Source organism: Taurulus bubalis, assembly GCF_910589615.1.
Source record: "Taurulus bubalis genome assembly, chromosome: 11".
NCBI classification, from domain to species: domain Eukaryota; kingdom Metazoa; phylum Chordata; class Actinopteri; order Perciformes; family Cottidae; genus Taurulus; species Taurulus bubalis.
The window spans coordinates 1,950,916-1,964,593 of NC_136599.1; the positions used below are offsets into that span (position 1 = coordinate 1,950,916).

General features: G+C 38.7%; 1 protein-coding gene across 1 annotated transcript in view; it reads right to left on the bottom strand.

Annotated features, from left to right (window-relative positions):
* Nucleotides 1-8,973, bottom strand: part of cacna1fb (calcium channel, voltage-dependent, L type, alpha 1F subunit) — a gene marked incomplete at both ends in the record, with an annotated part of 42,937 nt that extends 33,964 nt beyond the window's left edge. The window contains 3 exons of the mRNA XM_079226424.1: nt 268-368; nt 781-1,037; nt 8,952-8,973. Of these exons, the coding sequence (XP_079082550.1) occupies nt 268-368; nt 781-1,037; nt 8,952-8,973 (380 nt within the window). The remainder of the gene's footprint in view (nt 1-267; nt 369-780; nt 1,038-8,951) is intronic.
* Nucleotides 8,974-13,678: the final 4,705 nt, after the last annotated feature.

The following is a 13,678-nucleotide window of genomic DNA, read 5'->3' on the forward strand; positions in this document are numbered from 1 at the left end:
CGTCTGCTAAAATGTGTGCTTTCACATTGAATGAATAACTATAAATTATTCATAATTAGACAAAGTTATTACTCAGTTATTGTCTCACTGTGAACTCTGACCTTTAGAAACATGAACCCACGAGCTGCTGGGATTCTACTTCTGTTGGATTTAGATTTAAACATGTCAACAATATTGTAACTTTATGATAAACCAGGAATAACATGATGAACATGATGAACAGGTGTAAACAGGTATAGAGCTGACAGCTGATTGGTCGGAGGATACTTCCACTCTACGATGGAGAGAGCAGCTCGTCTGATTGGATTGTTGAGTTTGAGACAGTACAAAGCTCTGGGGGCTCTCTGGACCTGATTACTGCCCTGGACCTGAGGAAGAAGAGGGACACCATGATCATCATCATCATCATCATCATCATCATCATCATCAACATTACCATCACCATCATCATCATCATCATCATCATCATCATCATTATCATCATTAACATCATCATCATCATCATCATCATCATCATCATCATTAACATCATCATCATCATCATCATCATCATCATCAACATTACCATCACCATCATCATCTGTTTCTTAGCATGTTGTATCTCTGTCTCATTTGTTTCTTAGCGTGTAGTCTGTCTCACCTGTTTCTTGGCGTGTAGTCTGTCTCACCTGTTTCTTAGCGTGTAGTCTGTCTCACCTGTTTCTTAGCTTGTAGTCTGTCTCACCTGTTTCTTAGCGTGTAGTCTGTCTCACCTGTTTCTTAGCGTGTAGTCTGTCTCACCTGTTTCTTAGCGTGTAGTCCTCTCCTTCTCTGGGTCCCGGTTGAACTCGTGGTTGAGTGAAGCGTGTCGGTTCTCGTCATCCTCACTCCCTGGTCCTCTCCGTCCAGCTCCTCGTCCCACTCGGCGTCCCTCTCCTCTCCTCCTCCCTCTCCTCCGTCTCCTCCTCCATCCCCCTCTCCTCCCTCCTCCTCTTCCTCCCCCTCTCCTCCTCCCTCTTCTCCATCTACTGCGTTGGTGTAGCCGTTACGACCAGCACCTGGACCCAAAGGGAGATTTAGAGAGACCAGATGAAGCGTTACAGCTGATGTTTAACAGAACGATGATTCAGCTTTTCAAGAGACGGGAAAAGACTTTGAGATGAGACGTCATGGAAATGTCAGGATACATAAAAAGACCATTTATTTAAACAATTGAATACAAAGGACATTAAATAAGTCTAACTTATGTTGCACTAAAAGGATAAAACAGAAACATTACAGTGCACTTAAAAAACATGATATTTTCACAACAGTTTCTCACTTCTATCCATCTGAGTGAAGAAAACTGTTTCACGTCTTCTGGAAACCTCAGAGAAACAAATACAGAATAATCTCTACAACAACTATTCTATCACTACTTGTTGGGGCCAGAAAGAGTAACGAGGAATACGGTGTGAAGTCATTTTATTTACAGCAAGGAACAGTCCAAGACAGCGAGGATCTGGGGTTTAAAAACACTGGGAAGCTGCAGCTGATTAGGGGCGGGGCCGACGATCACATGGCAGGAAGTGAAGAGAACAGATGACGCGAGAGAACGTGAAAAAAGGAAAACTAAAACTAAAAACCGTGACACTACTGATATTTGTACTGAAGTAAAGTACTTGTGTATTTGTACATTGAACTCTCCACTGTTCAATCCAGAAACATCAGATAGTGAAACATTTCAATGATCCATCAATACTTCAAATACTTACACTACATCTAGCTGACAATACTTTTACTTAAAACCAATATTTGTACTTGTCGGGGAGTATTGTATTACTATTATTTTTCAACAACTCCAATTACATTTAGCTGATGAATACAAACATACTTTTACTTAAATGCAGGACATGTAACACTAGTGGAGTACTTTCACAGTGTGGTATTAGTACTTTTACTGCAGTACTGCAGAAGGAGAGTATCAGTGATTCCTTTTATTGTCTATCAAGGTAAACGAGGAGGAAACAGGATGACGGAGAGAAAAGAGAAGAGGAGGAGAAATGTGACCGTTTCCAGAGGAAGTGAAAACAGAAATATTGTAGTGAACAGCTGTGACCTAGATCTGTGTGTGTGTGTGTGTGTGTGTGTGTGTGTGTGTGTGTGTGTGTGTGTGTGTGTGTGTGTGTGTGTGTGTGTGTGATCTGGGCCATGATTGATGTGTTAGTACCTGAGGACCCTGAACACAGAGATAAACCCAGTGATGGAAGGCTCAGTGAGATTACATCGCAGTGATTTCCTGGATGTTGTGTGCAGCTGCCTGCGCTCATGATGCAGGTGTAGAGAGGTGGACAGTACACACGCCCAGGATGCGTTCACTGGAACTGGGAAATAAAGCCTTCATTCAGATTTAGATTTTTCACATGCGAGCTCCGGTGTAACATGAAAACATTATTGATTTACTGCCTGTTTAAAGCTTTACATCTGTTTGTTATCGAAGCCCATATCAGGAGTTTAGTTGTTTAAACCTAACTAAATAGTTTAGTTGTCTCAACCTAACTAAGTAATTTAGTTGTCTCAACCTAACTAAGTAGTTTAGTTGTTTAAACCTATCTAAATAGTTTAGTTGTCTCAACCTAACTAAATAGTTTAGTTGTTTAAACCTAACTAAGTAGTTTAGTTGTCTCAACCTAACTAAGTAATTTAGTTGTCTCAACCTAGCTAGTAGTTTAGTTGTCTCAACCTAGCTGAGTAGTTTAGTTGTCTAAACCTAACTAAGTAGTTTAGTTGTCTCAACCTAACTAAATAGTTTAGTTGTCTCAACCTAACTGAGTAGTTTAGTTGTTTAAACCTAGCTGAGTAGTTTAGTTGTCTCAACCTAACTAAAAAGCTTAGTTGTCTCAACTTACTGAGTAGTTTAGTTATTTAAACCTAACTGAGTAGTTTAGTTGTCTCAACCTAACTAAATAGTTTAGTTGTCTCAACCTAACTGAGTAGTTTAGTTGTCTCAACCTAACTAAATAGTTAAGTTGTCTCAACCTAACTAGTAGTTTAGTTGTTTAAACCTAACTAAGTAGTTTAGTTGTCTCAACCTAACTGAGTAGTTTATTTGTCTCAACCTAACTAAATAGTTTAGTTGTGTCAACCTAACTAAGTAGTTTAGTTGTCTCAACCTAACTGAGTAGTTTAGTTGTCTCAACCTAACTGAGTAGTTTAGTTGTTTAAACCTAGCTGAGTAGTTTAGTTGTCTCAACCTAACTAGTAGTTTAGTTGTCTAAACCTAACTGAGTAGTTTAGTTGTCTAAACCTAACTGAGTAGTTTAGTTGTTTAAACCTAGCTGAGTAGTTTAGTTGTCTAAACCTAACTGAGTAGTTTAGTTGTTTAAACCTAACTAAGTAGTTTAGTTGTCTCAACCTAACTGAGTAGTTTAGTTGTCTCAACCTAACTAAATAGTTTAGTTGTCTCAACCTAACTAGTAGTTTAGTTGTTTAAACCTAACTAAGTAGTTTAGTTGTCTCAACCTAACTAAGTAGTTTAGTTGTCTCAACCTAACTGAGTAGTTTAGTTGTCTCAACCTAGCTGAGTAGTTTAGTTGTTTAAACCTAGCTGAGTAGTTTAGTTGTCTCAACCCAACTAAATAGTTTAGTTGTCTCAACTTACTGAGTAGTTTAGTTGTTTAAACCTAACTGAGTAGTTTAGTTGTCTCAACCTAACTAAATAGTTTAGTTGTCTCAACCTAACTGAGTCGTTTAGTTGTTTAAACCTAGCTGAGTAGTTTAGTTGTCTCAACCTAACTAAATAGTTTAGTTGTTTAAACCTAACTAAGTAGTTTAGTTGTCTAAACCTAACTGAGTAGTTTAGTTGTCTAAACCTAACTGAGTAGTTTAGTTGTTTAAACCTAGCTGAGTAGTTTAGTTGTCTAAACCTAACTGAGTAGTTTAGTTGTTTAAACCTAACTGAGTAGTTTAGTTGTTTAAACCTAGCTGAGTAGTTTAGTTGTCTCAACCTAACTAAATAGCTTAGTTGTCTCAACTTACTGAGTAGTTTAGTTGTTTAAACCTAACTGAGTAGTTTAGTTGTCTCAACCTAACTAAATAGTTTAGTTGTCTCAACCTAACTGAGTAGTTTAGTTGTTTAAACCTAGCTAAGTAGTTTAGTTGTCTCAACCTAACTAAATAGTTTAGTTGTCTCAACCTAACTAAATAGTTTAGTTGTCTCAACCTAACTGAGTAGTTTAGTTGTTTCAATCTAACTAAATAGTTTAGTTGTCTCAACCTAACTAAATAGTTTAGTTGTTTAAACCTAACTGAGTAGTTTAGTTGTCTCAACCTAACTAAATAGTTAAGTTGTCTCAACCTAACTAGTAGTTTAGTTGTTTAAACCTAACTAGTAGTTTAGTTGTTTAAACCTAACTAAGTAGTTTAGTTGTCTCAACCTAACTAAATAGTTAAGTTGTCTCAACCTAACTAGTAGTTTAGTTGTTTAAACCTAACTAAGTAGTTTAGTTGTCTCAACCTAACTGAGTAGTTTAGTTGTCTCAACCTAACTGAGTAGTTTAGTTGTTTAAACCTAGCTGAGTAGTTTAGTTGTCTCAACCTAACTAAATAGTTTAGTTGTCTCAACCTAACTAGTAGTTTAGTTGTCTAAACCTAACTAAGTAGTTTAGTTGTCTCAACCTAACTGAGTAGTTTAGTTGTTTAAACCTAGCTGAGTAGTTTAGTTGTCTCAACCTAACTAAATAGTTTAGTTGTCTCAACCTAACTAGTAGTTTAGTTGTCTAAACCTAACTAAGTAGTTTAGTTGTCTAAAACTAACTAAATCCTTTAGTTGTCTAAACCTAACTAAATAGTTTAGTTGTCTGAACCTAACTGAGTAGTTTAGTTGTCTCAACCTAACTAGTAGTTTAGTTGTTTAAACCTAACTAAGTAGTTTAGTTGTCTCAACCTAACTAGTAGTTTAGTTGTCTCGACCTAACTAAGTAGTTTAGTTGTCTAAAACTAACTAAATCCTTTAGTTGTCTAAACCTAACCTAATAGTTTAGTTGTCTGAACCTAACTGAGTAGTTTAGTTGTCTCAACCTAACTAGTAGTTTAGTTGTTTAAACCAAACTAAGTAGTGTAGTTGTCTCAACCTAACTAGTAGTTTAGTTGTCTCAACCTAACCAAGTAGTTTAGTTGTTTAAACCTAACTAAGTAGTTTAGTTGTCTCAACCTAACTCAATAGTTTAGTTGTCTCAACCTAACTGAGTAGTTTAGTTGTCTCAACCTAACTAAGTAGTTTAGTTGTCTAAAACTAACTAAATAGTTTAGTTGTCTGAACCTAACTGAGTAGTTTAGTTGTCTCAACCTAACCAGTAGTTTAGTTGTTTAAACCTAACTAAGTAGTTTAATTGTCTCAACCTAACTAGTAGTTTAGTTGTCTCAACCTAACCAAGTAGTATAGTTGTTTAAACCTAACTAAGTAGTTTAGTTGTCTCAACCTAACTAAATAGTTTAGTTGTCTCAACCTAACTGACTAGTTTAGTTGTTTAAACCTAACTGAGTAGTTTAGTTAAATCAACCTAACTACATAGTTTAGTTGTCTCAACCTAACTGATTAGTTTAGTTGTCTCAACCAAACTAAATAGTTTAGTTGTCTCAACCTAGCTAAGTAGTTTAGTTGTCTCAACGTAACTGAGTAGTTTAGTTGTGTCAACCTAACTAAGTAGTTTAGTTGTCTCAACCTAACTAGTAGTTTAGTTGTTTAAACCTAACTGAGTAGTTTTGTTGTCTCAACCTAACTAAATAGTTTAGTTGTCTCAACCTAGCTAGTAGTTTAGTTGTCTCAACCTAACTAAATAGTTTAGTTGTCTCAACTTACTGAGTAGTTTAGTTGTTTAAACCAAACTAAGTAGTTTAGTTGTCTCAACCTAACTAAATAGTTTAGTTGTCTCAACCTAGCTAGTAGTTTAGTTGTCTCAACCTAATCTGAGTAGTTTTTTGTCTAAACTAAATTAAATTTCCTGTGAAGACTGCATTTTATTTTGAAAAGACTATATTATTGTAAATAATGTAACACTTTACTGGGAAAACACATGAAAAATGAGAAGTACGTTTTCGTCAGATATTATAAGAGTTGTTGTATGAGGATTCATTTAACATGTTTTAAGAATGTTATATTTAAATGTTTGCTCTTTTGTTTCTGTGTTTCTTCTTTAATTGATGTGAATATGATAATAAAGTCCAGTCTGAAAAAAGATTAATCCGTCCACACTGAAAGAGTAGAGTGAACTGTTATATATATATATATACTGTCTATATTTCTGTGCCACAGCTCACAACACAAAGCATCGTTTCTCAACGTGGCATTGTGCGTTTCTGGAAGCGAGATTTGAGGCTGACATGAAAGGTTTAACGTATCCGTGGTTAACGTAGAACTAGGTTGAGCTGCTGTCGCTGTGAATCATGATTTAACCTCATTGTATTCACTGGAAACACTCACTCACTGGTCCGCTTGGTTCCTGTAGACAGTTGTGAACCAGAACCAGAGACACCTCGCAGTTGCATCATCACACGATGCCGTGACTTTCAAAATAAAGCTTCCTGTGAGCGATTGTCTCAACACCAACTGAGGGGAGGAGATTCCACATGTTCTGAAAGCGACAGAATGGTCCTTTAAAGGATTTCCGCCCCCCTGAACTCAGAGCTGGCAGCATCCCAGCAGGTTTGTCATCTGGCCAATCAGCAGCTGAGGTTTGGACAGTGCAGGTCACATGACTGTGGGTCACGTTGTTTCTTCCTGTGGAGGAGCTGCTTCACCCGCAGGACGACAAGAACCGACTAATTATCCCCGAATTATCCCGAGTCAACTCACATCATCATGACAACAGAGAGATAGAGAGAGAGAGAGAGAGAGAGAGAGAGAGAGAGAGAGAGAGAGAGAGAGAGAGAGAGAGAGAGTGTGTGTGTGTGTGTGTGTCTGAGATGGTGAAGCGGGGCATCCCAACACTCGCACACACACAACCCTTCATCCGCCTTGTTAACTTTCTACTTTTCACTGCCCTGTCTCTAACTGAGTGTGTGTGTGTGTGTGTGTGTGTGTGTGTGTGTGTGTGTGTGTGTGTGTGTGTGTGACTGTGTGTGTGTGTGTGTGTGTGTGTGTGTGTGTGTGTGAGTGTCTCACGCTGCCCTCCAGCCTCGTCCAGCTGGAAGGTCGTCAGTTCATTTAGTTTCTCTTCTTCTTTCTGATCTCATACTCAGACTGAATCATCATGTTTAATATCATCATCTCATATCAATAAATCCTCATTTAATAATCGTTTAATAACTTACATCATGTCAATAAATCCTCATCTTTAATATCTTACATCATATCAAATATTTGCGTATTTTTCTTATCAGATTTTAGATATTCATTTCTAATGAGAAGAGAGGAGGATCCAGAATGGAGCCCTGTGGGACTCCCAATATTCTCTCTGATATTAATGTTTATTCTTGTTTACACTTCCCTTCATTACATTTAAAATAATGCATCAGAGTCGCCGTTGTAGTATCGGTGCATTCAAGGACACTCTGGACTTTTCTCCCCTGGTCTTTCTCGTGCAGGACTTCCTGTCTGGCTCCCTCTGAAGGTCTCTGAGGTTTTTAGATAAAGTGTAAATGAATAAATCCTGTTCCGTGGAATAAAAGGGCGGATTAACGCCGCTGCCGTGGTTACTGATGATGTCACGTGCTTTAATGCTCGTTTCCATGACAACGTTATCAGGACTTCCGCGGGAGTGTGGGGGGCATTTTAAGACTGATCCCCCATTAGGATCCAGAGGATCAGACTCTCTGTTAACCCCGTCCTGACTGAGGTCAAAGGTCACAGGAGAGGAGGTTTTATTATTAAAAAACATTATATATATATATACACTCAACATCCACTTTGAACCTTCCGGACGTGTTCGCCTCTTTTCTGTCACGACTTCCTGTAAAACAGGAAGTAGCTCGTGTGTCAAACGGTCCTCAAAGTGTCCGGCAGGCTTTGACCCCTCAGAGGACTCGAACCAGCGGACGCTTCATTCTCACACCAGCACACTCAGATAACATGTCGGCCGCTTTGTCTCTTTGAACCAATGAGCTGTGAGGGATCAGTGAGGCGATGATGTCACACACCTGTCGTGGTCATGTGATCGAACGCCGTTCACGAGGTTTCTTAAAGAAGGAGAACGTCGCATTTTACTGACATATAAAGTAATATGATGTCTAATTTATGCAAATGAGAAATGCTTTATTATTGAAACAATATTTTATATTATTCCATCTTTAGTTTCTGTTGATTATTTTGTATTAGGAGTATTATTATCAATGGTATTCATTATTATTATTGTTTTTGTTATTATTAGTATCATCACAATCATCATGAATTTATATTATCATAATTCATATTATCATAATTCATATTATCATAATTCATATTTATATTATCATAATTCATACTCATATGATCATAATTCATATTTAATAATACGAGTAGTATTGCCATTATTTGTTATGTTTCGTTTATTATTTGTATTATCATATATATATATTGTTTATTATTCATATTATTGTCAATAGTATTTATTATTATTGTTGTCAGTATTGTTATTTATTATTAATGTTCCTATTATTATTATGATGTGTGTATCTTTACTGACAACATACTCTACATGAATATTGTACCATCTTGTAGAACAGAGATGTTTTCTTGACAGAAGGAGCAGAACATGGAGCTTTCCTCTCTGAAGAAGACCGAGAGATGAAAGCTCCGGAAACAATTCAAGGAAGTGACCTTGAAGTCCAAAGAATTGATTTCTCAGATCGAAACACAGATTTTACAATGTCAAAATGCTTCTTCTGAGCCCGACGTCACGTGACCGATGAGACACTTTGAGGCGTTTCCTTCGTCCTCGCAGACGTGGACAAAATATGAAGAACGCTTATGAAATGTATGAATCGTGAAAGTTGAGCAGAAACAAAGTGCTTCTTACTTCTGTGTCTCTCCTCGTACATCTCCGCTGCGTTTCTCTCAGCTGCTCCGAACACCGACGGGCATCTTCAACCGATCACTCTCCGATCACCCCGATCACTCTGATCACTCTGATCCTCATCAGTTGATTCTTCTGATTCACAAACACAGCGTTTCAGCTGCGATCATGTGAAATTAAGATTAATCCACTTCTTCTTCTTCTTTCTTCTTCTTCTTCGTCTTCTTCTTCTTCTTCTTCTTCTTCGTCTTCTGCTGCTGATCAATTCATTGATTTATCGATTTACATCCAAAAGAAAAAACCAGAGGAGAGAAAATAAATCCAGAGAAATCTGAGGAGAAAAATCCTGCTTCTTTTTTTCAGCTTCGCTTCACTAATCTGACTCTGACTCTCTCTTCATCTATCTGTTCATCTCTCTCTCCCCCACATCCCCCTCATCCCTCATCCATCCCTCTCTTCCCCTCTCTCTCTCTCTCTCTCTCTCTCTCTCTCTCTCTCTCTCTCTCTCTTCCTCCCAGTTGGGGATTAAACAGAGAAAGCTCAGCGTGTTAAAGGGGAGGGCAGCTGGAACATTAAAGGCACACAGAGAATACAAATCAGGTTTTATTATTAAAACAAGCTCTAACTGAACAATGATGATGATGATGATGATGACTAATTATATTGGGATGAAAATGAACATTTCCTGTGATTTATTTCTGTGATTTTCTCTCGGTTTCTAAATATAAATATTTATATACAGTATATCTATATATCTATCAGTTGGAACCTGTCTCTCTCTCTCAGCTGGAACCTGTCTCTCTCTCTCAGTTGGAACCTGTCTCTCTCTCTCAGCTGGAACCTGTCTCTCTCTCTCAGCTGGAACCTGTCTCTCTCTCTCAGCTGGAACCTGTCTCTCTCTCAGTCTCTCTGACATAAGTAGTTGTTTACCGTTAGAGAACATAACTTATTGGTTCATGAATAAAACTTGTTAATGCGTGCTAATTATTGGATGCCTGGTGTCGCCTCCAGAAGAACTCAGTTCAACAACTTCTCTCGTTCTCTATATTTATTTACTAAATGATCACAAGCAAAGTAGTCAGCGCTGCAGTTGCAAAAGCAGTGAGTGGTCCAGCAACACGCAGGTTGGGTCCAGAACCACCGCCCCCCAAACGGAAGTGGGGCCTTTCATACACAGGTTATCGTCACAGGTTGGTCTCGCCTCGTCCTCACAGCTGATTGGCTCTATCCTGTCAAGAGGAGGAGAATCATGTTCTCATCTTTTCTCACAAGACTGGACCACAACGACCCGTCTGCTTCACTAATGTCAACACACTGATAAACAGGTGTGAGTGTTGAAGTGCAGGCGTGTGACTGACTTCCCTTGAGAACTGGACCTTTCATAGACACAACCAACTACAGCTGCGTAGCTGTGTTATACTGACCTCGCTGACCTGAACTTTAATAGGCATGAAGAGTAATGGAGAATATCTGCAGAATATAAGGATTTATATTATCAAACTGAAACATTTGACAGGATATGGCGACCTTCTTGGATTAAGGACTAAGGATCTTTATGAATCTTGTATTTGGGGGTGTGGTTAAAAACATGAGTCTCTATTTGTTTGAGATGTTATCCTTGTATTGTCAGTTTGAGTTGTGTGTTGTCTTATTGACCTTGTCCTGTTGTTGATCCTTTAAGATGCCCTCAGATAAACCCTCCTCCTCAGCGCTGATGGAAAACCCGATCCCTCATGGACGTTCACAGTGATCAGAATTTAAATAAGGGAATATAACATAAATAATATAATAAGTGTTGAACAACACTGGCTAGCGCTGGTTAATGCTGGCTAGCACTGGCTAGCACTGGTTAACGCTGGCTAGCACTGGTTAAAGTTGGCTAACGCTGGTTAACGCTGGCTAGCGCTGGCTAGCGCTGGTTAACGCTGGCTAGCGCAGGTTAAAGTTGGCTAACGCTGGTTAACGCTGGCTAGCGTTGGCTAGCACTGGTTAATGCTGGCTAGCGCTGGTTAAAGTTGGCTAACGCTGGTTAACGCTGGCTACCACTGGTTAAAGTTGGCTAGTGCTGGCTAATGCTGAAAAACCGCTGGATACCGCTGGCTAATGGCGGATAACGCTGACTAGCGGATAACGTTGGATATTGCTGGCTAACGTTGGATAACGCTGGCTAACGTCGGATATTGCTGGATCACGTTGGATATTGCTGGCTAACGTTGGATAACCCTGGCTAACGTCGGATATTGCTGGCTAACGTTGGATAACCCTGGCTAACGTCGGATATTGCTGGATAACGTTGGATAGCGCTGGAAACAATTGGCTGACGTTGGCTAGCGTTGGAAAGCGTTGGATAACGTTAGTCACGCGCTCCAGTGATGTCATAACATTTGTGTCTTTGATAGTTTCCTCGAGGAAGAGGAAACGAGGAGGAGGTTGAGGAGGAGAGATGAAGGTGAAGGAGGTGAAACATTTCAGTTCTTGACTTTCTGTTGAAATTGAACCTGAAGATTTTCATCAACCAGCAGATTAAACTGTAAAACACATCATACACGTGTGTGTGTGTGTGTGTGTGTGTGTGTGTGTGTGTGTGTGTGTGTGTGTGTGTGTGTGTGTGTGTTTGTGTTTGTGTGTCTGACCTCAGTGAAGGTCATCATCATCAGAGTCTTTGATCTTTGTACCTTCCAGCAGGAGGAGGAGGAGGAAGAGGCGGAAGAGGAGGAAGAGGAGTTAGAGTCTGGTGATGTTTGCTGTTGATTATTAAAACTATTGATTTGGATGAAACTTGTTACATTTAGGAAGCTGATACATAATTCATTATTAATAAAAGAACAAAAATCAGCCATGTTTTTATTTCTTTCATATAATTTACATCTTTTATTAATAACTATTATCTTCTATATTGAACAGCCTTTATCAGGTAGCAATGTATTTAATCAGGTGTGTGTGTGTGTGTGTGTGTGTGTGTGTGTGTGTGTGTGTGTGTGTGTGTGTGTGTGTGTGTGTGTGTGTGTGTGTGTGTGTGAATATTTTAATGTGTATATGTGTGTATATGTGAACATGTGTGTGTGTGTGTGTGTGTGTGTGTGTGTGTGTGTGTGTGTGTGTGTGTGTGTGTGTGTGTGTGTGTGTGTGTGTGTGACTAAGCTTCTATATTAATCCGTTCATAATCCCGCTGGACTCTCAGAGAGGATTTACTTCTTTCTCTCTTTTCTATCTGTCGTTTGTTGTTTCTGTCAAAATAAGATACAAAATAAAATATAAAATAAGATACAAAAGAAAACATAAAAGTTGACTGTTTGCAGTCACAAACTCTCTTTCTAAACATAATAATAAAAACAATAATATTATTATTAATAATAATGTTGTTGTTGTTATCATGATTTATGTTAACCTTTATATATATATAAATATATATCAAATAAATCAACACATTCCCAAATTAATTATAAGAAAAGAAGCCAGCATTTAAAATGATTGAAATTAAACACATTTACATTACTACTATGTTGAGGTACTTTTTTTTTGCATCTCCTCGTTCTGCTACTTTTTACTGCATAACATTTATTCTAGATATAAAACATGTAATCACTTTATGAAATATGATCCATTGTTACAGATTTAACTCAATATCAATAATAATGTCAAAAAAAAAGTATATTATATATATATATTATATACACATATATATATGTATATATATGCATGTATATATATATATATATATATATATATATATATATATATATATATATATATATATATATATATATATATATGCGTTTTAAGGGTATTGATGTGTATTTGAATTGTTTTGTGAATCAAATCTGTATAAAATATATTTTGGCTGAATTTTCCTTTAAAAAAACATAAATCATCTTTCTATCTTTGTGTCTGACTTTTTTTTCATGAATCTCCCATAATCCTCTCTGGATGATGTCATCATTCAGACTGGAAACAGAGCTCTGCTGCCTCCTGCTGGAGGAAAGAGGCGAGAGAAGGAGACAAGAGTGGAGGAGAGAGGAGGAGAGAGGGGGAGAAAAGGGAGAGTGAAGAGAAAGGGAGAGAGAGAATGAGAGAGGAGGAGACAGAGGAGAGAAGAGAGAGAAGAGAGAGAAAGACAGACAGTAGGTGAGAGAGGAGGACACAGGAGGAGAGAAAGGAGGTGAGAGAGGAGGACACAGTAGGAGAGAAAGGAGGTGAGAGAGGAGGAGAGAGGAGGAGAGAAAGGAGGTGAGAGAGGAGGAGAGAGGAGGAGAGAAAGGAGGTGAGAGAGGAGGACACAGTAGGAGAGAAAGGAGGTGAGAGAGGAGGACACAGGAGGAGAGAAAGGAGGTGAGAGAGGAGGACACAGTAGGAGAGAAAGGAGGTGAGAGAGGAGGAGAGAAAGGAGGTGAGAGAGGAGGACACAGGAGGAGAGAAAGAAGGTGAGAGAGGAGGAGAGAGGAGGAGAGAAAGGAGGTGAGAGAGGAGAAGAGAGGAGGAGAGAAAGGAGGTGAGAGAGGAGGACACAGGAGGAGAGAAAGGAGGTGAGAGAGGAGGACACAGGAGGAGAGAAAGGAGGTGAGAGAGGAGGAGAGAGGAGGAGAGAAAGGAGGTGAGAGAGGAGGACACAGGAGGAGAGAAAGGAGGTGAGAGAGGAGGACACAGGAGGAGAGAAAGGAGGTGAGAGAGGAGGAGAGAGGAGGAGAGAAAGGAGGTGAGAGAGGAGGACACAGGAGGAGAGAAAGGAGATA